This window comes from Vigna umbellata, chromosome 3, assembly GCF_029865625.1.
Source record: "Vigna umbellata cultivar VRB3 chromosome 3, Vumbellata_1.0, whole genome shotgun sequence".
Taxonomy (NCBI): domain Eukaryota; kingdom Viridiplantae; phylum Streptophyta; class Magnoliopsida; order Fabales; family Fabaceae; genus Vigna; species Vigna umbellata.
The window spans coordinates 47,426,138-47,451,485 of record NC_142167.1 but is presented as its reverse complement, the minus strand read 5'-3'; the positions used below and the strand labels follow the sequence as shown (position 1 = coordinate 47,451,485).

The 25,348-nt window shown below is 37.5% G+C and overlaps 1 protein-coding gene across 3 annotated transcripts; it reads right to left on the bottom strand.

The window, feature by feature from the left end:
- Nucleotides 1–211: 211 nt before the first annotated feature.
- Nucleotides 212–25,107, bottom strand: LOC124848719 (uncharacterized). Of its 3 annotated transcripts, none has more exons than XM_088110706.1 (13): nt 24,572–25,107; nt 22,728–23,451; nt 14,774–20,757; nt 10,933–12,434; nt 10,021–10,284; nt 8,949–9,169; nt 7,517–7,788; nt 3,983–7,007; nt 3,773–3,902; nt 3,025–3,548; nt 2,018–2,929; nt 1,129–1,308; nt 212–596 (listed from the first exon to the last, which is right to left on the bottom strand). In XM_088110706.1, exons 1-13 carry the CDS (start codon nt 24,904–24,906, stop codon nt 399–401), a joined length of 14,271 nt encoding a protein of 4,756 aa, XP_087966832.1. In that variant the 5' UTR covers nt 24,907–25,107; the 3' UTR covers nt 212–398. The 3 variants fall into 3 exon arrangements, with proteins under 3 accessions (XP_087966832.1, XP_087966833.1, XP_087966834.1); XM_088110707.1 differs by having other exon boundaries at nt 1,129–1,302; XM_088110708.1 differs by having other exon boundaries at nt 22,728–23,419.
- Between the last annotated feature and the right edge of the window lie 241 nt (nt 25,108–25,348).

The following is a 25,348-nucleotide window of genomic DNA, read 5'->3' as shown; positions in this document are numbered from 1 at the left end:
AATTATATATGTAGAATTTTTTTCCTAAAGCTGTCAAAATGTAAAATATAAAAAGTATTTCATTACGTTCTGCGTAAAATTTTCCGGGATGTTTTAGAATTTTAAAAGGTCAATTTTGTTATTTAACTGTGATGCGTAGGGACAAAGCCTAGATATTTTTTCACTAACCTTTTCAGGATTTAGTGGTAAAAAATGTGAGAATATTGAAAGGTACAGGGTAATTGACAACCTTTTTTCATTGAGGCCAATATACAGAAAAAAAAAACCAGCAGTACCCATTTTGGGGCTCAATCACAAAAGATGATATTCATGTCAGAGTCCAATGCAGCCAATTAATCATTTAAAACATTAATAATTGGCGAATGGAAATCTGAGGGTGTCCAAAAGCAATGGAGAAATTATGGACGATAAATTCTGATAGCTTTTGTAACCTGAAGCCGGCAAAAAGGACATCTGGACACTGCAGAAGAACATCTACGACACAATACGTGACCACAAGGAACTATCGTTATATCAACCTCAGAACTCAGACAAATCCGACAAATCCATGCTGCTTTCGCTGTATCAGCTTCTTTTGCTGCCTTTTCAACTTTTTCCTGTACAATGTATAATGTTATTTCAAACTTATCATAAAGGTTAACTCTAAGAGATATGCATTATAAAGCATCAAGGTACCTACTTTAGTTCAATCATTACTGTGTCCTACGCTATAAAAGTAAAACTATCCCCAAAGCTTATACAACTGTAATGCAGCATAGATAGAATTTTCATTGCTTCAATTGATAATTAAAAATGGATACCCTTTTGTCCCTTGTAATATCTGACTGCACCAATACATACATATGTAAGAAAATCGTTGGTAGATAAGTTTAAGGAGGAGTTTCGTAAGTGGATATCCAAAAATTTCCAACAAGAAACCTATGTTTAAGATATCAAAAGTTTCAAGTGTGATGCGTCAAACTAACAACGGGTTCATATGACATGCTCAAATAAACCATAAAGAGTTTTCAAATGATCGTGAAATTAGAATGCCAACACGGCAAATTACCATTCAGAAAGAAAAATATTAATAATGGTATAACACAACGAGGCTATGAAATCATCGAACTAAAAATTAAAATCACCAACCTGCTCTAACACAAGAGCTGCCTGAGACTCTCTTAGATTTTCTTGCAAATTTAATGTTCTTTGAAGTAGAGCCTGCTTCTCCACATCCATTTTGATCCCAGCAGCAGACAGTATTTCATTGACTGCCTGCACCAGTTCCGCAGATGAAACCTTGCCAGACTGCTCTCTCACTGGCTGCACCTATTCGCAAGAAGATACTTCTCATTCATTTAAGAAAATTGACATGAGCAATACAAAATGAACCAACAGAATGTGATAGAACTCTCAAGGTTTATGTTAGGAACAAAGGCAGAAATTAAACATAGAAGTTACTAGTAAGGAGAGAAGGGGGTTAGACAGTTAGGAGGGACTAAATTAGGCAGTTATAACACCAGTTAGGCAGTTAAAATGCCTATGTTGGTTTTCTTTTAAGGGGGAGCGTGTATGGAGGTTAGTGGTGGGTATTTTATTTTGTAACAGGTTCTGCTCTGTGTAAAGGGAACTTCTTCCCTTGAATGTAGTTTTCTGTTTTTCCATTCCAATAAAACACTGACCTACCTTGTTGGTGTTAAATCTGTGTTGTTTTTCTTAAACTGAAATAGAGCTTAGGTTTCTTGTCACCAAAAAACCTAACAGAATGCTTATTTTTAAATGGTAACAAGATATGTGACAGTTAAAGGTAGATAGCATTGAGAATAAGCCACAAACTAAACAAAAAAAGTTTCTTAATTTCAAGCTTTTGGTTTCATCCCAACCTTAAAAGCTCCAAAAATATCTCTCATTTGCTGACACATTATTCATGCTTTAATGGAAAGCATAGGATGATGGATCACAAATTGCAATGCCTGTAATAAATGCAAATTTACGATACATGATACTAGTAATTAGTGAAAAGTTCCAAGGGATAAACCTGAGAATAGCTTTCTCCCCTTCCTGAGGAGCTCTCTGGGAAATCAACACTGGGCATGTTACTACTCAATAAAGGGCTATCATGCACCAGTGTTTCTTTTAGAGGACTACTAGCTGATACACTCTTAAATGAAAATACTTGTGATGAAAGGAAAAATTGTGTATCCCCCTGCGCAACTTCAATTTTAATTCTGTACAGAGCTTGACCTGCAGATGGTCTAACATCTTCCCAAACCCTACCATACTTCAGCTTTTCACCTTGTTGAGACCGCCAAGCTACTATTTCACCAGAATAAAAGGGCCTGAGTGGATGGAACTGCACAAGACGTGCATCCTGTGGCAATATTTCCTTGCCAACCATATTGCTACTCCCATTTATAGGTTCAACTTCTTTCTTATCAGAGCAGAGTTTTAAAACATTAACAACAGCAATCTCAGATCCTTCAGGACAACCAAATAAGGGCCCAACAGGCAATATGATTGGAGAGCCTAATACCTGACTGACTATAATGGCAATGAGATCAAAAAGAGAAATATAAGTTGGTGGTTCAGCAACTAGAATACAGGATCTTGATTGGTTCAAAAAATAAAGAGTTTGATGTGCAGAATCATTCTTCCACCCAGGGATGCTAAAATCTTTGCCTGCACGTGTAACATCTACTAAATTGGGCAATAGCAGAAATTTTGTTTTAAGACACTTAACAAATTGCATCTTTTCCGCAGTAGAGTTCAATATGCATTCTATTGTATCTAATGAAAAACTATTGAATGCAGGAATGTAACTGCCCATGCTTTTAACAATGGTCCAGACAGCAGTTTGAAGAGACTTGCTCGATAACTTCTGTTTGAGGGTCACCAGGAAAACAGACCCCAGAGAACCCAAAGTCTGTAGTGCGTGATCCTCATCTAGTTCCTGTAACCAAACAGAAACATTCCAGTAAGTAAAAGCCTATGGCAGACAAAAGTTAGATAACAATAAATAGGAAAATGCTCCTGAAATCTTGCTACCTCTACGACAATATCAGACAATTTTTTGATGCCGAGCATGATACATACTCTCTCAGGAAGATCTGCATGAACAAATCTAATCCTGGAAGTATCAATACATTTTACATATCGAGAACCATAAGAATCCACATAGACACAGGATCCTGAATGAACAAGTCTGCAGCCATCATCTGGAACTATGGCTTCTGATTTCCAGTTTGACCCATTCAATGTGTTCCCCTCAACAATTTGATCACAGATGAAATTCAAAATTTCCATCACTGCACGGAGCTCATTGGGGTTTAGTCGCTGATATCCACAAGCTTTCTGAAGATGTAATAGAAGACCCTTTGCAGCAGAGAGTGTTAACATGTCCTGGAGTCCCAAATCTTTAAGAATCTTTACAAATGGGAGATATGCAGTAGGAAGCTCAAAAGCAAATGGAGACAAATTTATCATCAGACGAGCAAAAAGAGCATCAGCAGTCACAAGGCGCGTTCCATTTGCAACAGGAAGAAATGCCACTTTGCGTAGCTCTGCCACATCTGCAATAGCACAAGTAATTAGAAATTCCATGTAACAACCTAAGCAAACCTGCTTAATCAAATGAACAGAATGATTGGAGGTTCACAGGAATATGGTAAGCCAATTGGTCATATATTAAGTGCATTGAGTAAGAAGAATCAGAGATAAATACAAAAAACATATCAGTCACACCCTTTCTACTCAACCCTTAGCAAAATGGAATAACATGAGAATAGAGAAGAACCTGAGGAAGAAAGTGAACCCCAAATTTTGTCTAAATATTTCAAAATTTCACAGGTACATTCCTCAATGTTCATTCCTGAAGCAATGGGCCAATGAGCAAGAGTGTCTTCCCCTCCATTTCTCCCAATTACCTAGGAAAAAGAAAGCTAGCATAAAATACGTGTAGGTAAGTAATGTAATATAAAACATAAACCAAAAGTATCATTTTTACTTGCAAGTGCTTCAAAACTGTACAAAAAGCAGGAGGACTCCGTAAATGCAGAGGCCCCCACGAGTACTCTGGAGGAACAGTGTGTTGTTTGGAAAGAATAGGAGCACAACTCCAAGCCAGAGGCCAATCTTTAGACAAAATAGCTTCATTATACGAAGCAAGCACCCTCTTGCAACCGACATTAGGAAACCCCAGTTCAGCAGGTACACATGCAATCTTGCTAAGAAGATCACAGAAGTTGTTGCTAAAGAAAAGAGCAAAGTTGGAGAAAACAAATTCAACTACAGAACCTCCTAATGCCCACACCTCTGGTGAAACTTCAGAATGACTGTTTATTATGTCTGTCTCAAAATCATCCAAATCACCTGATTTCATGCACTCAATTCCAAGAAACTCAACTCTTTTGGCACATTCAATTATTACCTCTACCTCCGTAGCAGTCCGAAGCCCAAGTTTCCTTAGTATTCGAAGCCACCCATCTGTGTTGAACCTTTCTCCTGGAAATTTTCTTCTCTCACCAAAGAATATAGAGATTAAGATAGCATCACCAGGATCAAATAAATCTAATGGTTTCAACAGATCAGTCGAAAACTCATCAGAATTTCTAACAAATTTAGTTTCTTTCAAAGCTTCAACCACCAGCTGATCTGATTGAAGATCATGCCAATTTTTAAAAATATGTATTAATATTTCCTCCTGCTCATTCTGAGATTTTCTTTCAAAGCCGGGTAAGCCAAAGCGTACTAAGATCTGTTGATCATGCAACTCCAGCACTCCAAGGGCTCGAAGAAATGAACTTTCATTTGAATCAGTGGCACATGAAAGACAACGCTCATCATATGGTTTTAAAAATGAATTTGAAGGGATCATGCATTGATCTTGACCTTGCAACTTAGTATAAGAACCAACAACTGTTTTATATATTGGGACAGAACGCAAAGCTTCAATTTGTTCGTGGGTATAATGAAAGTCATTGGAGAAGAATTCATCAGAAAAGAGTGAAAAAAGTGCATCGCAATTTGAAGTTGAGAGATTAGTTGGTTCAGTGAAATACCCAGCTTGCTTAGCTGCCACAAGTTTGGATGCAATGACATGGCCCAAAGATTGACCCGACATAGAAAAACAATTGCTTGAAGCAGCACAATCGATAAATGCCTCATCAAATATGGGTATGTTACACTGGTTTAACATTGGCAGTAACCAGGGATAATTGGTTTTGAATCTTTCAAAAGCTGAAATATAGGACTCTGCTAAGTCAGTTTCAGAAGTATTATCCCTTGGCACCCTAACACCACTCACATAACTTTCAGCAGATTCATTTTCTGAAATCCCACTTGTCGAATTTGAGTGCTCCAAAAGAGGAGGAATGAATACCAGATGCCGCTCTCTAACACGGCACAAGACTGGCCTACCAAGAAATGCCGGAATTAGGGGCCAATCAGAGAAAAGGGATAATTCTTCCTCTGAGCCCCTAAACCTTTTCCAAAATGTTCTAATCCATTCAGGTGAAGGACCCCCTTGACTTCCAGAACTAGGAAGTTTCTCCCAAGAAAGCCATGGAGCCATATTCGATCCCATTACATGGTTCACCCAATCTTCATGGAAAATTTGTTTCATATGATTGGCCAGTAAATTAAGGGAGAAGTTTTGCAGCTTTAATAGAGACTGGAGGGTAAAATTAGAAAATATGCCACCTAAGAGAGGCCTGTCTATTAGTTTAGAATGAATAAATTTGTCTCCCAAGGGAAGCATCAATGACTGTTGCTCTTTATTCCCAATCCAAAGTTCATTTAAGCCCAACTTTTTTAAATTGCTAGTTCCAGTTGGAAATGGTAAGCCTTTGAGTTCTGAAGCAATTAATATGAACTTTTCGTCCCTACTTTGACCAATGGAAGTCATAGCATTACTGTAAGACCCAGGTGCTCCTGATCTACCAATGTCCTCAACAACACCCCGACCAAAATCAAATAAAGCCTTCCCTAAACTTGTCATCATTTCCAATGCATCTCCAGAACTGGCTTCTCCCCGAGTAGTGGAGCCTGGAATATTACGCTGAAAAGAAGTGATTCTGTGGATATCAATTTCTCGGGAAAAAGCATTGGAAGTATCAGGATCATTATCTTTGGCTGAGGTGGATGACTCTGCTTTCTGAAAATCAGACAAGCAATATTCAAGAACATCTATATACGTGTCAACTGATTGCAGAGTAAATGGCTTTGAAGAAACCTTTAGGAGATCCCTAACCATTTTTGGTCTAATTTCTCGCACTGAAAAACCGACAGCTTGGATTTCAGTCACCAATTCCCACGGTACTGAAAATACAGGATAATGCTCCTTTACAAAGCTGCAAACTGTAGCTGGAAGCAAATTACCAATCAATCCATTCCCCGGCTGTGAAAGAAACATGCCTTCGTCAGCCTTGACCAAATTTCCTGAGTACAGCTGCCATACTGGAAGGTCAACAATACGAGAATAAAATGGATGTATTACCCGGTCTTTAAGGCATTCCCAGTCTGCTTTAAGAACAACTCTTGGTGGACTTGGAGGGTTGTCATCATGATTAGCTTGTTGATCAATCAGAACTTTCCTCTCACAAGATCGAGGCCAGAAGGAGTAGATTTGATCTCCATAAGCCTTCAAAGAGCGACTGATTGCAGAATAGGCACTCGAATCAAATAATGAGCTTGGAATATCTCTTCTTAGCTTCTGAATCTCCAAAACCATTTCAACATAGGAATCACATACACAAGACATCACCTCTCTGTTCCAAGATTCAATTAATTGATTTCCGGCATCAAAGTGTCCCTGAGTAGAAGCCCCTCTGTCTTGGTATTTAAAGAGATAACGACCCGTATTGTGACACACAAGAAAACAACCTATGATAGTGACAGGTAAGTTTATACAACCAGACAAAGGAAGAGGGGCCATAATTGAGCTCCTTGAGAAATCATTGGCATGATAGCCATTGCTGGATATAAGTGCTGCTATTCCAGCAACGGGAGTCAAGTTGTATGCAAGATACCTCCTGAACAGAAAAAAAAAATTGAATTTTGATAGATATTACCAAACAAAACAAAACTTTCATGAGATAAACATAACATATGGAACATAAAACTTCAATCATTACGCTTGAATGAGTTTCAATATAAACTAAGACTTCTTTACTGTCCTTCCAACTCTAACTGAAAAAGAGGAATAAAGAATGAAAAAGCTTCAGTATGAACCCTCCCTTAAGATCAAGACAAAGAAGCAATGTGCAAAGCCAAGGAGTTTTTTGCAAGAAATAAAGAAACCATGGAAAATAGCTTCCACATTCATAAACTTCTGTGTTTTCTATGGCTCTTTTGTATTTTAGAGAGAAAAAGTGCTGGATGCATCCTCAAACTGCGCCATCGATAAGTAAAAAGGTTTTTAAGTTAATAAAAGGAAAATGGCAACCAAGTTATTGTAAAGCATTGACACAGATCATACAAAAGTTATTGTAAGACATCAACATGAGTTTTTGACATCCATGCAATTCAAATATAACCATACCGATCAAGAGCCATATTTCTGGTTTGCCCAGAACCCAAGCTGAGTGCAACAAGCCATCTATCAATGACTGTAGTTCCTTCTGAATATAAATTCACATCAATTACATGCATCTTTATCATCGCATTGGAGCTGCTAAATATTCTTGATAATTGAAACTTTCTCCATTTCTTTTCAGAAAATGGATTCCTCAAAATAGAAGATGATGGGTCAATGCTTATAGAAAAATTCCGCCTTGGATTAGAATGTCCTTCTTCCCACGTTGATATGGATACCTAGAAGAAATGCAATTTCACTCTGGCTCAATAGAATCATGAAAATGTTCCAGACAAGAGTCCTCTCATATGGTAGAAATTACAAGTAAGACATATTAAGTATACAGGTGTTTTGTATGAACAATTTTCTAACAATAGTAGATGATAATGAGTTCAATAATAGAGATAAGCCATCCACATATATAAATAGACACATGCACATGCACCAAGAATCATAATTACTTCTTGACTATTTCTTCCCTAAAAAAGTAGTCCTTGATCAGATCTGTAGTTAAACAGTTAATTAGCCATGTAATTAGTACTTGTTAGAATATGTATTATATATATGTAGTTGGTATTTAATGTAGGTGTTAGTAGCTGTACATATGAGTTGCTGACGAAGAAGCTAACAAATTAACAGATAGCTAACTAAATCCAACAGAAAATCTAAAGGAGTTAACAGTGAAATGCAAATATAATGTAAAAGCACTTATACATAAAGTTCCCATCTCTAATATATGGTATGGATAAGATAGACTATGGAGCATAATAAACGTGTGAGACTTCCAACTCACTTAAAACCAACAACTTTCACCTTTAACTATTAGTCCCTTTCACACATTGTAACCTCACCCCACTGGAAGACTTTTCTCCTACATTTTCCCCATAGACATTGCCAATTTTTGGGATCTTCGAGGGAACCATCAGCGAGATCTTGACTAAAGAGCTAGGAACCAACCTCACAAGGCACCAAGACACCACTCTATACCCAAAACCTTAATAGATGGGTATGTGGGTCTTTCTCCATGTATATTTGCTCATCTTCCTCCTTTTCACCTCCCAAATCACATTTGAACACTCAAGTGAGTTCCTTCCTCACATTGTAAGTTTCATAAAAAACCAAATCCATTTCCCCCCAAAGAGCATTAGATTTTCACCACATCAAATCACCAGAATTTCTTGCTTGAATTTGTCACAACCTAATCTAGCATGCATGGCTCATTCACATCCCATAAACCTCAACTCAACCAAATACCTCCAAACAAATATTTCCCCACATTCCATGTGAACATTTAATTCCCCAAGTTCTATCCCGAATCCCAAAGAAAATCTAATTTCAACCTGTTAAATCCCATTTGTTCTGCCTTGCTGCATGAAGAATAGAACAGTACTAAATTTACCTGTAAAACTGACTTCAGAAACAGGAGTGCTCTAGATCCATGCTTCATAAATATGTCAATAATATGCCTTATTCTGTTTGATCCAAGGTCAGGTCCATCCTTCAAGCAATCAAATGATAAAGGCATCCGAATAATGGTAGAATCAGCTAATGACCACAAGTCAGTCTGCTCAATGAGCATTGGACTAAATTGATCACAAAATCGTTGAGTCAGATCATTACCTGCAACCTCAAGAGTAAACAACTTTATGTTCTACAATTGTATAGGAATTTGGCTATTAGATTTCAAAATTAAATAAGAGAATACTTATGAACTTTTATTTTATAAAAAAATACTCCACATAAGGGAGAAGTACAAAAGTAACACTACGAAAATGCATATTAAAATAAACTTAAATCAAGGATACTGATACCAAAAGGCTTTCCAATCTTGAAGCATAGCCAATAGGGTACCTCTCATAAGTAACCATTAACTAACCACCATGAAAAGGATCAAAGAATATTACTCAAAAAACAAAAGTTTTGGAAGTTGCTTTACAATTTAGGAACAATTAACCTTTGCACGACTAACCATGACAATAACCAGCTACTCACTAACCACTGTTTGAACATTATTAACCAAGTCAGGGATTATTCAATTCCAAAAGAAAAAAATAATTTAACAAAGATTTTTGCAAGACAAATAAAGTATAAACTTTGAGGGCTTCAATGAACTTGACGGACGGGTAAAGAGAACAGAAAATATTTCAATGAACTATTGCCATTAGTCTTGCATTTTCTCTTCTCTGACTTGGCTCTGTTATTGGGAAAATGATACTTATACGACTTTTTAACATTTTGGTATAAAAGCACATGATACAAGTTGTGTGCTCTACAATTCTCCAGTCAAACAGTCCCTACCATCTGACATAGTAAACTATGTCTGCAAGAGATCAACCTAGAGTACTCACAGTACACTTCCATAAAGTTATCAGTAGTAGAAAAGTGAAAGATAGTAAATGGGTCTGAAATGGAAAACGTTAGAAACTATTTAATTATTTTGCATTAACTCAGATGATTAGCGCACAGTATACCTATCAAAGAAAACATCTTTGCTGACGGGGCATTTGCCAAAGGTGTACCAAGTACCAAGCCACGAGGATCAAACATATAAAAGAAGCCACCAGACATGACTGAGAGAAGATCACAGATGGAATAGCAGCTAACCAATCCCAAACCATAGTTAATTGTGTTGCCACGCAATCTCCATGGAGGACGGAGCTGGAGATTACTAAATTCCTCTCGACTCAAGCAAGCACCTTCGAAGATTACTACAAGGGCAGGCCCTTGGAATTCACCTGTATAAAGAAATCATACCATGTTAACTGCAATTTAGAAAAGTAATCCAAAACAGCTAAACACAGTATGGTCATCTCACACTCAACAGAGACTATCTATGGGTATTCCATAAGTTAAGCTAGCCAACATTGGCATCCAATGATATTTGGAAACATTGTAAGAAAATAAGTCCCTGTGCACACATCTAATTCTGGAGTCTGAGGATAGTCAGGATAAGCAGCCTCTAACAATCTAACCCACTGAGCAGGGAAGTTGTTTCTAGGACTCGAACTTGATGCCACAATGCACAATGCAGTAACCTAACTGCTTGATGAGAAGGGAAAATTCACCTAGAGCTCTAGAAGAACATCCAAACATGATACATCAATCGAGAAATATCCTCCTATTCAATGAACCAAGTCTTTGGTAGTCCTTTATAAAAATTTATGGTTCAAGTAGGTTGACTCACTAGGCATGGTGGGCTGGAAGGGCAGCAGCCCATTATCTCTCCACTATAGAAAACCAAAATTATTGACTACTCTTGTTAGCCAGTGTATCATTCCTCCTCACATGACCTCCTCGACAAAAATAACAGTCATTTTGTTGAAACAAATGACTATACATTACCTAAACAAAAATATCCAAATTTTCTAAAACATAAAAATTACCTAAATTGTGCTGCAGCAGGGATTGGCGAGGATGTTCCCTCTTATCATAAACCAGGTGTAATCTCTTGGCTTGGCAGCAATCTGCCAACTCAAGAAGGTCAAACAACAAAAACTCATTGTTTCCATACAGCGCCAAAAGTTCATTTACTTTATTGTAGTCCATGCAGGGCAGATCTTTAGTCAAATCATCACTGACTAAAGAAAGGCATCGAACTGACTGTACACCAAGCTTGTCAGCCAAATCATTGCCTATAACTGGATGCACAAAATGTCTACCAATAAGGGAGCTGTTTTCCAGCCAAGGTGCATCATTATATACAAGATCTCCTGCTTGCATCAAAACTCCAAAATCATTAGGAATCAACAAGGGACTATCAAAAGTCTCAAAAAGTGGCTTCTCCAAGCAACACTCTACTATGGCTTCAAGGACACAATGGACAAAATTTAACTGATCTGTAGACAGAGGAACCCCGTGCACATCATTCTGCAACCTTTGTAATACTTGAAGATAGTCTGAAATACCAAAACTCAATCTAACTCCCAGCTTTATCAACAAATCTTTATACTCTGATAGTTCAGATGGAACAACATACAAATAAGGTGTAAATTTTACAGGTGAATCAAATGCCAGTGCATTTTGTGATACAAAATCATCACCAATCCAAACCCATGAAGCACCATCCAACCCTGCTTTCAGGTTATTGATATCCTCAGTATTAATAAATTCCTGCAATTTTGAGTAAAGGTAAGGTATTTCCTTTTGCAACTGAGCTTCAAAACTGGGATCCAGCAGTGAATTTATCTTAAGCTGCTGATAGGATTTAGATAGCTCAACTAACTGCCTTGTTAAAACCCCAACATTTGGGCAATCCATCCACCCAAGTTTAGTTTGTAGATATGTAGTGTCACATTCACCATCTAAAATAAACATTGAGGAAGATACCATCCACATCTGTGATTTAGGCCTCACACTAGTAGGGGGTGCAACAACTTGGTTATTGGATTTTAACCACGGAAGTCCCATAACAGCTGGATTAGAAATTACTGGACACCAAGAGATTAGCTTCAATTCAGACCAAAATTCTTCTTCTACCATATCAAATGCTGAGCTGCTACAAAATAAATCAATATCAGTCAGGTAGGTCTCTTCTTTAGGGAAACCATCATATACAAAAGCATCATCCGTTATGCTGCTACTTTCCAGAGCCACACCACCTTGTTGATCATCATTCTTACTTCCAACTTTATTTGAGAGCTTATAGGCTAATGTATCTAAAAGATGCAGTAACTCTCCACCATGTTTGGAGGCATCAATGTTCCCAGAATCATGCAAGAGGCTAACTGACCTAGCACAATCAAGCAAGCCAGTAAATCCTAGAGTTGTCCTAAGTCCAAGGCAAACTAAAGCATCCAAAATTTCGGGATCAAAGAATTTGTCAGAAGGAAAGAAAGCATTTCCATGAAGCATCTTTTTAAGGTGAGGAACCCGAGGATCATAAAGCCTGCAATAACATTCTAGTCAGCAATCCAAATGTCAGTTTTTATATAAGTAAAACACTTAATCAAGAAGCTTAACTATTCAAGGATAAAACATCAGTACAAGAAAGCTGCAGCTGAAAATTCAGTGTTTATTTACATAAATTACTTGAAACAATTTACAGATGCTTTGATGTCTAATTACAATTATATCAAGTAACTATCCATAACTTGTTTTGATCTTTTTCCTTCTACACCAATCTCTATCAAAGGTCTTAGCCAGTATTTTAGTTTAAACTCAAATCTATCACCACCTCAACCATCTGTAAATCCAGTGTCCAGTACTTCCCTCACATCAAATTTTGGTGCAACACCCTCTATGTCTACTAGTGTTAGTTCATCTTCTTCTGAATTAGTATCTCCTATTGCACCTTTACTTAATACTCATCCTATGCAAACTCAACCTAAATCTGGTATTTTTCAAAACAGAGTTCATCCATCCTTGTTATCTCATTCTAATCCTACCAGTGTCAAACAAGCTCTTAAAGATGAAATTGGCTGGTTGCATTACTACAAGAATATGATGCTCTAATGAAACAAAAGACTTGGGATCTGATACCCTTAGCCTCTAATAGAAGGGTTGTTGGTTGTAACTGGGTTTTCCAAGCAAGGAAAATGCAGATGGCTCAATAAATAAGTATAAAGCTCATCTTGCAGCAAAAGGTTTTCATCAAGTCCATGGTTTTTAATTTTCATGAAACCTTTTCTCCAAAACTAAAACCTGTTACAATCAGAATTATTCTTATTATTGCTCTCTCTCATGGGTGGCAATTGCTTCAACTTGATGTCAATAATGCCTTTTTGAATGGTTATTTTGTTAAAACAATTTATGTGCAACAACCACATGGTTTTAAAGCAAGTGATAAATCTCTTGTTTGTATGTTGAATAAAGCACTCTATAAATTAAAACAAGCCTCGAAAATTTGGTTCAATCATTTACAAACTACTCTTCATCAGTTTGGTTTTGTTAATAGCACTAGAGATACCTCTCTTCATCTACAAATGGAATCAGATGTTGTCTACTTTTTGGTTTATGTTGATAATACAATCATAACTGGAAGCTCTGTTATTCTCATTCAGAATATTACAGCCAGACTTCTACAATTTTTTCCTTGAAACTTGGTCAACTGAACTATTTTCTTGGCCTTCAGAACAAATATTTATCTGATTATTCTATTCTCATGACACAGACAAAGTATATAAGATACTAGTTTCATAAAACACATATGCTTGAATCTCATTCAATTTCAGACCCTATGATCTTCAGTTGCAAGTTGTCTAAACATGGTGCTGATCTTTTTTCAAATCTTACTTCATATCATTCAGTGGTTGGTACTTTGCAATATGTCAATCTTACTTGGCAAGAAATTAGTTTTGTTGTAAACAATGTTTGCTAGTTATGGCTAACCTACTTGATTCTCATTCGGCTATAGTTAAACGCATTCTAAGGTACCTTAAAGGAACATTGTTTCATAAATTACACCTTCAATCTTTATCACTGGGACATTCTATATCTTTGAAAGCCTTTTGTGATGCCAATTGGGCATTAGGTATTGATGATAGAAGATATGTCAGGAGCAACAACTTTTCTTGGTTCTAATTTGATATCCTGGCAGTCTCACAAGCCGCAAGTTATTGTTCATTCCAATAAGCAAAATATAGAAGTTTAGCACAAACTTCTGATGAGCTATCATGGATTACTACGTTGCTTATTGAACTGCAATTTCCTTTTACTACAACTCCTTTTTGTGACAGTCAAGGTGTTGTCTGTTCTCATAATCCAGTTTTTCATAATCAAACTAAGCACATGGAGATGATGTTTTCTTTGTCAGAGAGAAGGTTATGGCCAAGCAACTATTATTTATCATATTCCAGCTCTTGATCAATAGGTGAATGTTCAAACCAAGACTCTGTCTTCAACTCGTTTTGTGTTTCTTAGGAGCAAAGCAAGTCAGTTTGTATAGTTTGTGGATGTATTAATAGTAAGTTTTCTTTGAACAGCTATAGGTTTATTTGTAAGCTACTTTGTACGGCTTTTAGTTCTTATATAGCTGTTAGTAAGCAGTGCCTATAAATACATCTTGTACTCATACCTTCAGATGTGAAAATACATAATAAAAATTCATTTCGTGTTCAGTTCTCTTTCTCTCTTTTCACTCACAGTTCAGTTAACCGAAGAAAAATTTATTCTGGTACTGACCATTTAGAAGAAAAATCACAGAAAATGCATGCACCTTAAAATACAATAAAGGAAGATAACTTATTGATAGATATTGTAATTTTATTTTAAAAAATAGGATATTACCTTGATGGTTGTTGCCAAGATCCATCGGCTGCCTGAACAAATTGGGCACACGAGAATGAAGACTTGAGAGAGAGATCCTCTTCAACCAAATGCTGCACGTCATGCAGAATGGCCAAAACAAATTCTTGCCTTGAAACGAACTCTGACATGTGATTGAAAATGTAATCCTTGTAGAATTCCACTTTAGTTGGTTCTTTCATTCCTAAATACCTTTTCATAATGACTCGCTCTGTTTCTGATTCAGTTCTTAAGAAATTATCATTTAAGAGATCTTCACAAACACCAGTAGGACCAAGCCATTTAATAGGACTACTCAAACTAACTAGTTTTCTGCTTTTGTAAGACTCAAATATTGGAAGGTGTTTGATGATTTCAATATGCATGTCATCAATTTGCTCTTCGGAGAACCATTTTGTTTGGAGAATAAAACTTCTTAGTTCATGAAGCTCCCCTTCAGATACATCTGTAAAGATCCCCTCAATCTTATGTGGTTCCAAAGCAATAGCCAGAAACACATTTAGTACACCTCTTGCTGTTGCTGACTGCACAAAGCAGTCCAATTTAGGGTGATCCAATAACAGATCATGTCTCAAGAATAAACATCCAACCTTCACTAACAAAGAAGACATCTTCTCACTCCATCCATCATTTCTTATCACATTCAACTTTTGTGCTAACTGCATCAGGCAGTCATCCCCAACTGGCAATATAGGCCACTTAGAAAACATGATAAGATCATCACAATATGATTTCAGATAGTTCCACAGTAGTTGCAACCACTCTACACTTGGTTGGCCATGAATACCAGGAGTCCAACTTACTTGCCGAGCATGTTGCCACTCTACAGGAAGTAACTTCACAAGAAGTTTCTCAAGCAACTGGCATGACAGGAAAGAAATGTTTGTTCCATCCGTTTCGGCAATGTAACAAAGTTTTCTATGAACTTCTTCAGGAATAGCACAATCTACAAGTTGATGAGGAATATAATCTTTCAGAAGGCCGTATTCATCACCACGTGCAATGTAAACTCTTTCTCCAGCTCCCTTCATATCAATTGATGTAAAGGAACCATCTGCAACTGGTAACAAAGGCAAGCCGCATAGGGCATCAAACTGCAAGGATTTTTGCAAGTCATGTAAGCAATATTCAAGAGTCAATATCATTGCATCCCTGTCTTTGAATTCGCGCTTCCTTCTGATTAAAAGGGTCCTTAACAGCTTAGGAGTCATAAAATGCAATGATGGACAGATTTCCATAAACCTTTCAGAAAGTGACTGTGGAAGAGTAATGACAGGTAGAGAAGCCCCAGACAACGCTTTTACAAGCTCAGCTGCCTTGGGGAAAGTAAAATCAGGAAATATAGCATGTTTGGTTGAAGTCCACTGTCCTCCTCTAGCTTCTGTATATAATACACGGAGATTAAACTGAGCAACAAATTGATAGAGTTTCCGCACTGCTGATGCCCAAGGTTCTAACCCTAATGTTGTTGGCCATAACGAGAAGAACAAATTGCAAGGGCCGATCTCTGATGCTATTTTCTCAAGCAAACGACCATATGCAGGGGCAACAACATTTTCAAGGAGGAAAATATTCCACTCTGAGCGTTTTCTTCCACCTCCAGCCATATCAGAACCAAACCAGATATCCCTGCGATTTGATGACAATTCAAAGTATGCATTCACATGAGCAGGAAGACCAGTACTGATTGGTAAAGGTAAAAAGCAGAATGCACGACCTTCAAAATTCTCCAACTGATGATTAGGCAAACTAACACTTTGAAACAGATCAGGAGAAACCGTGCAATCATTCTCCCCCTTTGAACTTTCAACCATGTCAATTTCAACCTTGACAGAATTCAAATATGCAGCAACACATGCCCATGGAACAAAATTGTAATAGCTACTATTGGCTGTTTCAGATCTTTTCTTTTGAGCATTCCCATCACCTAAACATTCTGTGGTTATCCAATAGTGTGAAGTACGAGATGATGTGCTTTGTTCAGTAATTATGATCTTCTGGCATTTATAAGGCAAATCTCTGCCAATGGATAGACTTAGTTTCTTCAGAAACTGAACTCTATTCATTCCAACACGTCTACTTTCCTTGAAGAAATTGAACACATCCTGGGCTTCAGCAGATCCAGTTTCAGGCTCACCTATACAGGTTCTGCATACACGGTGCAGCAGGTGCATTTCATTCATTGTTCCTTCCTTCACAAAAATAGAGATAGATTTCACATTGCGCAGGAAAAGTAATGTTTCAGAAACAACCTCAGAAAAAGAAGTAAAAAGAGATCTGACATCTTCAGGTGTATAAATTTCCTTTTTGATTTGGCTCCGAGAGGCAACACCTGCACTTCTAAGAGGGAATCGAAATAATGTACCAGGAAAAGGATGTTGCAAATCACAGCCAAAATGTAGCATTGGGGAAAATTGGTCAGGAAATTGCTCCAAAATCTTTCGTCCCACAAATTTAATTCGTAAACCAGGGTGTGAAGGAGAAATCCCAGGCAAATTACTGGCATGGGGATCAAACATTACAATATTTTCTCCCGAAACAAACATAGGGATGTCAGTAAAGTGATAGACACAATTAAATCCTAGTCCAAATCTCCCAATTGCAAAAGCCTTCTCAAGTTTACTTTCTTGACCAATACGCGATATTGCATAAAGATCTTGGGGGCTAAAAACTGAGTCATTGAAACAGTATAGAGCAGGACCTTGCCAATCAGCCATTTCAGGAGAAAGAATAGAAGAAGTCCCATAGTGAGAATTATCCAAAAGAAATATTACTTCAGAAGCTCCAGCATCTTCTGCATTTTGTACCAGCTCAAATAGGGTCCCAGGTCCATCAGCATACATTTCAAGTATGTGCTTGAGCCTTGTAGTCAAAGCCTCATGCTGTCCAAAAGCCTCAGCAGCTCCAGACAGGCCAAAATTCATTGAATCTGAGCTCTCTGCCAGCAACATCCGACGAAGAGAGCAAACTCCAAGCTTTTCTGCTACATCATTAGAAATGTTTCCATGCACAAATTTTTGTACTGTTTTCTTTGCATTCCAAGCCACATTTGGAGGACTGCCAAATGAGCCATTGGAATCATCTGAGCCAAGCAACCAGGGGGCATCATTATAAACCAAGTCACTAGCAAGAAATAGTCTACCTGACACATCTGGCAGATAGAGCTGGACTTTTTGTTCATAATGGTAAACTTCAGCTAAATGATGCACTATTAGTGTGACGGCCCTTATCTCCTGTGTGTCAAGAGGAGATGATCCCTTTCTAACTGCCATCCTATGAAGAATATTAGCATAATCAGCAGGTTGCAAGAATTCACGAATACCAAGTTCAAGAAATAATTTTTTGAAAACTGCCAAATCAATTGGGATAACACGAATATATGGAGCCAAATGAAGAGGACCATCTAGGACAACTTCCTCAGAAGTTGCAAATCCATCCCCCACCCAAATCCATCGACATCCTTCAAGAACAGCTTTTACAATCTCAATCTCATCTGAAGACATCATTCCAGTCAGTATTGAATATATTCTCGGCATTGACAGAGCTAATTCCTGCCTAAGAACTTGATCAGACACAATCTCATTATTTTTCCCAAGCTCCAGTAACTGTGCAGCAATTACACCTCCTCCAGGTGGGGACATCCATCCTAGACCATACAATAAAGCTGTGGAAGAGCATTCGACGTCCAATATCCGCATGCTAGCTGAGACAAGCCACAAATCACTTAGTGGCCTTACAAGTTTTGGAGGAGCAACCATTGATGAGACAACTGGCCATGGTAATGACTGAAAAGGGTTAGTGACTAGAACTGGGCACCAAGAAATCAGCCTTAGGTCAATCCAGAATTTTTCAAGATCAGATTTTGTGTTGCTAGACCTAAAAGCAGTTGTTGCTCGTGATAATATTCTGTTAACTGCTCCTTTATTATCAACAACTTGATCAGGAAGCCACTTTAGTGCATTAACTTCAAGGTAAGAGAAAAGCACTTTCCCTCTTAAGTATGCCTTTTGTTGATCCTCATGCATCAAACGCTCGATGCATCGAGCACATTCTAAAACAGTATCTGGAGACACAGAAGTTCTAAGTCCCAAGCCTCGTAGAATATTAAGTATTTCAGATTCTCGAAAAGCACCAGCAGGGAAATTATCTGAGTCTTCTAGTAATGCATATAGTTCTTCATTACAAGGATCATACAAAACTAAAGGACACTTAAGACCACCAGTGAGTGTCGGTATGAATTTCAAATTTTTCAATGAGTCCCTAATATATGCATCTTCAAGGGACAAAAGAGCCAAATTTTGTAAAACCGATAACATTATGCTATCCCGAACATCAGCTTGCAACTCGCTAACTCTATTAAAAACATGTTGCATGTAAAACTGTGCTTTACCCATTCTCTCGACTCCATAACATCTCGACAAAATATCCTCTTCAACTTTCGAGGATTTGACCATGAACTCAATGCCAACCAGAATAATGTCCGGCACATCTAATGGTGGTAAGTACTTTCGAGGATTTTCTAAAGCAGAAAATTGGAAATCTTCAGCAGACTCTCTTCCGTAGACTCTAAATATAGGTAATCTCTTGCAAAACCTTATGCTAAATTCATCCATAGAGGGTCCAACATACCATTTAGGATCAAGAAGAAATCTCCGGAGTTCATTTCTCTCTTCAGTTGCTAGACTATCAAGTGAAGCATACATAACTTCAGGACTTGAAACTGCATTAAATATTGATTCCAAAACACCTGTTGCATTGTCATCACATACATAACTAGATATATCTGGATGCTCAATTACATAATTTGGATTCAATATATGACATCCAACTTTCACAAGGATACCCTGTAACATATCAGAGATTTTGCTTCCATTGATCATTTTCAATTGTCTAGAAGGTCTTAACAGATGCCCTGATGTGGAAGGCAAAATTGGCCAATCACTAAATAGTGGTAATATTTCAGTGTGCTTTCCAAGGTATTGCCAGAATAGCAGAAACCATGATGATGTTGGCTTTTGACAAGAGTCAGGGTTCCAGAACACTTTACTTTTATATTTCCAGTCACCTGGCATAAATGCAGGGAATAGCTGGGCAAAATGGTGAATACTAAAAAGAATGACATTGGTTTTTGAGGACATCGCAATAGCAGATAGTCTGCTTAATATATTGGGAGGAATGTTCTGATCAATTACTCTATCAGAAACCAGTTGCATAAGCTTGTATTCTAATTCATCACAAATGAAATAAGAAACTTCTTTTGATGCTTCTGAAAATGATGCAAAATTGCCATTAGCCAAAGGAAGTAAAGGAAGATCATAAGCCTCTTTTCCAACATCATCATCAACCAAGTCCTCTAGGCAATATTCGAGCAATAGAAACCTGTACTGTCTGCTCAAATAATTAAGTCTACCATTTTCCCTAAGAAATTGGCGTACTGTACCAGGTGTAACCACCTTGCTTGAGCTATACTGTAAAAGCAAGTCAAACAATGAACTAGGTATATGCACAACTGGCATTCCCAGCTTCATCAAAGCCAAACCAAGGTCCTCACTTCTGGAGAATTTTTCATCATGAAGAAAGGCTTCACTTGGTGATACCCAACTTCCTCCATTGACATCTGAATACATAACTGTAGCATGACCAATACTTTTGTATATTTGTTCAACCAATATATTCCATGGCTCTTCAAAAGTGCCAGTAGGCCACAAAGAATAGTAAAGGTCTGTTGGGCCCAACAATTCTTTAATACCAAGTAGCATATGCATAAAAGTAGGAGCAACAAGATCTTCCAGAAGAAGCCTATTCCAGGTAGAACGAACTTTTCCACTTCTATCCATGTCATCCCCAAACCAGATGCCACGTCGATTTGATGAGACCTCAAAGAATCCATTGACTTGTACACTAAGGCCAGTTCTAACAGGTAGTGGAAGAAAACAGAAAGCCTGACCAGTCCTAAGAATATTGTTCTGTAAAAAAACACATACAGCAATAAGAGGAATGGACAATGTATATAAACAAAGAGTTCCAAAAAAGCAAGTGAAAACTATAGTGTACACTGCATTTGTTCTTCTATGAAAAGGGTCAAAAGTTGTGTCAACTTTCGTATAATAAGTTAGATGCAAGAGAAGAAGGGTAACTAGGGAGAGCACTTCCCGGTGTTATCTTGAAAACCTGGACGACCAATCACCTTTTCACTTCTCTGATTTGAATGTATGAAAGCATTAGTATATTATTCAATTAAAAATGGCTCAATCAATTTAATGAATTTACTTTTGTTCCATTTTATTTTCCTTTTTATCTTTCTATTAATTTTTTTATGTATGATTAAGACATAAAAGGGTCTTTAACCAAAATGTTATTTTATTGTGTCTTCTATCCTATATTAAAGGGTTTCAAATCTATCCCAAAAGGATTGAGATACAAATTAAAAGGAAGAAACACTTTTTCTCTTCCCCTGGTAGTTCAAACCACAAAAACCAATCTCTCCTTTCAGAGAATGTTTAGTTGTCTCTCATTCTCAGTTGCACTTTCAAAATACCTCTTGGTAAATATTAATATGTATATGATTTAAAATAGTTGACCAAGCCATGTTGATATCAGAAAATATATCTATTCACTTCATTTCTGTTAGAATCTGTTTTATTAGCTGTATTATTTCTGTTAGGATTTGTGTTTTATTGTTTCCTTATTTAGGAGATTATAATTACAGTATATGATGGGGATATCCCTGAATCATAGGGATATGGTTGTCTAGGAGCTATTATTATACTTCCTAAAATAGCTTTCTAGCCTTGTATGTATAGATTGTATTCTCAGCATAAAAAATGAATTATTCTACCCTAAATTATAACAATTTCGGTCCATAAGAAGGTTAGTAGAGAAAAGTTGTGTAGAGAGATCCAAAGCTTGTTAAGAGGCACAGGAATGAAGTATCTCATGTAACTGGAAACAACTAACAAAAAATCTTGAAAAAGATCTCCATTTTGTACCAAAAGCAAATCATAACACTATCAGTAGAACAGTAGGTAGCATTGTATATGAAGTCAAATAAGATAGTTTCAAAGATTGGGATGCACCATCACTCCGACGTATATACCTAGAAGGCATTGTTATAGTCTACATTGCCTGTAAAAGATTCAAGTTCTATGATCAATAAACTCCTACTTTCTAAATGAAATTTTGCATGTGATATCTTTTCATAGGTAACTTTATCACTTTGATCATATTCTTATTTACACTGGGACACCTATAAAATAAAAGCAAGTTCCAATGGACGTATCATACATCATGGAAAACATAACATATCATAATAAATTCACCATGATGGCTATTTGTTGTAAGCAATAAACTAAAAATAAATCTAGAACCACAAAAGCAATCAAGAATTTAAACAATAAACATACCACGAAGATGCAGTATCCTACAAGAACAAAGGGAAAGAAAGGAAAGCAAAGGACCAAAAAACATACAAAGTTGTAACACATCAAGTATAGAGCTCTAATCCACTTGATATCCTATTAAAGATACATCACTGATCTAAATGCCAAATCTAGAACACAAACAAGAAACAGCCTCATTGCATTTTTCTCTGAAACAACCACCCCATTGATCTCCCAAAACATCTGACCAGAGGAGTAAACTCTTTTCAAACTCATTGGACGAGCCCAATAACCTTTTATACTTCAAACAGAGTTACATGCTTTACTTTCAATCATCAATTGGAGTCAAAATTAATTGGAGGGCTGGATGAACCAAAATGTTCGTAAATGGTCCATGCCTTTCAACTGTGTTCACATCCACACTAAGATGACAGTTAATAATGGGGCAGAACCAAAAGCAAATCTAAATTTATAGTAACAAGAATTCAATGTGTATGCACGGGAGAGAGAGAGAAGAGGTTGGGGCAACAGCAAAAGGATAAGATATTGAAAATTACATTCGATAAATTTTCAGAAATGCATGCCGCAATTGATGCCCATGGCAGCAAGTGAATGTCATAATCTTTTGATGCAGTAGTAGCAAAAGAGCCAATCCTACTAGATGCTGCGGCCATGGTTTGCACCACATAAAATCTCTCGGTTTGCCTCTTAGCTTCATCACCACTTATTCTCTCACTTACAAAGTCCAACTGAAATGCATCCATTTCAGCTGTAGTATTTAAATGCTTAGACAATCTGACCAGTGCCTGTCGATGCCAAACTGTATCATCAGATACTGAACTGACAGAACATGAATGAATTTTCTTAGGTTCAGATTCTCCAACATCCCACAAATACATTTCAATGCACAGCACACTCTTAAGAAACAGAAGTGCCAAAACTCCTTCTTCGAAGAGTTGAACAAACATGGAGGAAATGTCTTCTGGTGAATATGCTTGCCTTGAGAGCTTACTTCTGACTGCCTGGTCTGCATTTCTCAAAGGAAAACGGAACAGTGTTCCAGAAAAAGGACTTTGCATGTCACAACCAAAAGCACAATATGGGGAAAACTGGTCCCTGTAAAAGGAGAGGGCAGATGAGCCAGTGAAATCAATCCGCTTCCCGGGATTTGCTGCAGAAACTCTTGGAAGATAAGCACCCTGAGGATCAAACAATACAACATATTTGCCGCTCACAAAAGAGGGAAGATCTGTCAAATGGTACACTGAGTTGAAGCCAACCCTAAAATGTATATGCAGAACAAAATGACAACAAGAATTAGAGAAATGCAAAGAACCCAAACATCAGGTTAATATGACTTTTTTTCCAAAAAAAAAAATGATAGACGGAGAAAGGGAAATTGGCAACTGGCAGCGTTGGTTACTGAACAAAATGACAATTTTGAAAGAGTAATGGTATAAAAACACTCCTATAAATCAAGCACCTCATTACCACCTATCCCGTCTCTCTATCTCTATCTTCCTATCATTCCTACACTTCTCTCTTTTTACTCTCTTTCTCTCTAGATGTGAATTACCATTTAAGTGTCCTAGGACAACTCTCCTTTTCTTTTTAAAAATGAGTGCAACCATATATATAGGTACACTAAATGACAAACACTAAAATGAAGAACATCCCCCATTCAGTTTATGAATAAAAATCATTATGGCATTCTCACACGTCAATCTCATTATCAGAGCCTTTACATTGCAGTACAGAAAGTCCAGCTTCAGTTCCGACAGTTCACTCGCACATGAAAGGGAAAAGATCAACAAAAACAAACCTTCGCACTACATTTTTACATTCTCACAAAACACATAAAATACTAAAAGCATTCATACTCTCCATAACTCTATTCATCAATCGTCAACGACCACACATCACTTATCTCACCATAATGTCCGGTTACAACTACAACAAAAAATTTAACAAACGTACTATATTTTTGAAGCTGTCACAGAGCACGCATAAGCTAGAAAAAACAATCAAAATTCACAATTATACAACTCCTTCGTCAATCATCTAGAACAAAACACATATCACTTCTCTCACCATATTTTCCAGTTAAAACTGCAACAACAAAAACTTTACACCAAAACCAGTGCACTACATTTTTTAACTTCTCACAAACACGCATAAAATACCAAAACCACTTATAAAAAAATAGAACATAACAACACAATTCCGTTGTCAACGACCACACATCACTTCTCGCTATATTCCAGCAACAACTACAATTACTTCACACCTAAATCCTTGGATTGAACCAAACATCAACACAAAACAAATAAACAACATCAATCAACATAATCACAGTTCAATTGAACAAGTTGGATAAGACCGCGGCGAAAAAAGAAAGTACCCGAAGCGACCGGTCTTGGAGGCCTGTCCATGCTTGGCGCTTCCGCCGATCTTGGAGATGCTGACGAAATCGTCCTCGGTGAAAACGGCGTTGTTGTAGGCCAGCAGAGCGGGTCCCTGCCACTGAGCAAGAGAGTTCGTGAGCAGCGAGTCGCCGCGGTGGGTGCGGCGATCGAGGCAGAGCGAGACGGTGGTGGCGCCGGCGTCGTCTGCATTCTGTACGAGCTCCTTGAGGACCGTGGTTCCCTCCGGATAGTTCAGCAGAACCTCGCGGATGCGGCGAGTGAGATCAACCGTCTGCCCGAAATCTTCTAGAAAGATCGATTCCGGAGCCATTGTTCTACGGCGCTCGATTGCGCATACGAAGACTATGGTATTCCGATGATGCGATAGGTTTTAATTTTGATTCAGTTTCATCGTCCAAGTAAAAAGAATAACAGAAAGAGAAAGAGAGAATAGAAAAAGAGAAAAGGAGAGAAGAACTTTCTTTTATTCTGGTGATTTTGTTGTCAGAAGAATTTCGCGGTTGTTTTCGAGTAGTTGGGTTCTCTCTTTCAAGAGACTTGAGGGGGTAGCTTTTATTTTATTGACGGTGATGTTTGCTTGCGTGTCATTACGTTTTCAACTTTTGGAACTGGTCTTCATTTCTAGACAATGACGATAGAGCTACTGGAAAATTCATGTGGTAGCACTCAGACCTAAACCTCCTTGTGTCACAACGCTTGTGACAGATTTTTTTTTTTTAATTTTAATTATGTTTTATTCACTCCTTATTTTG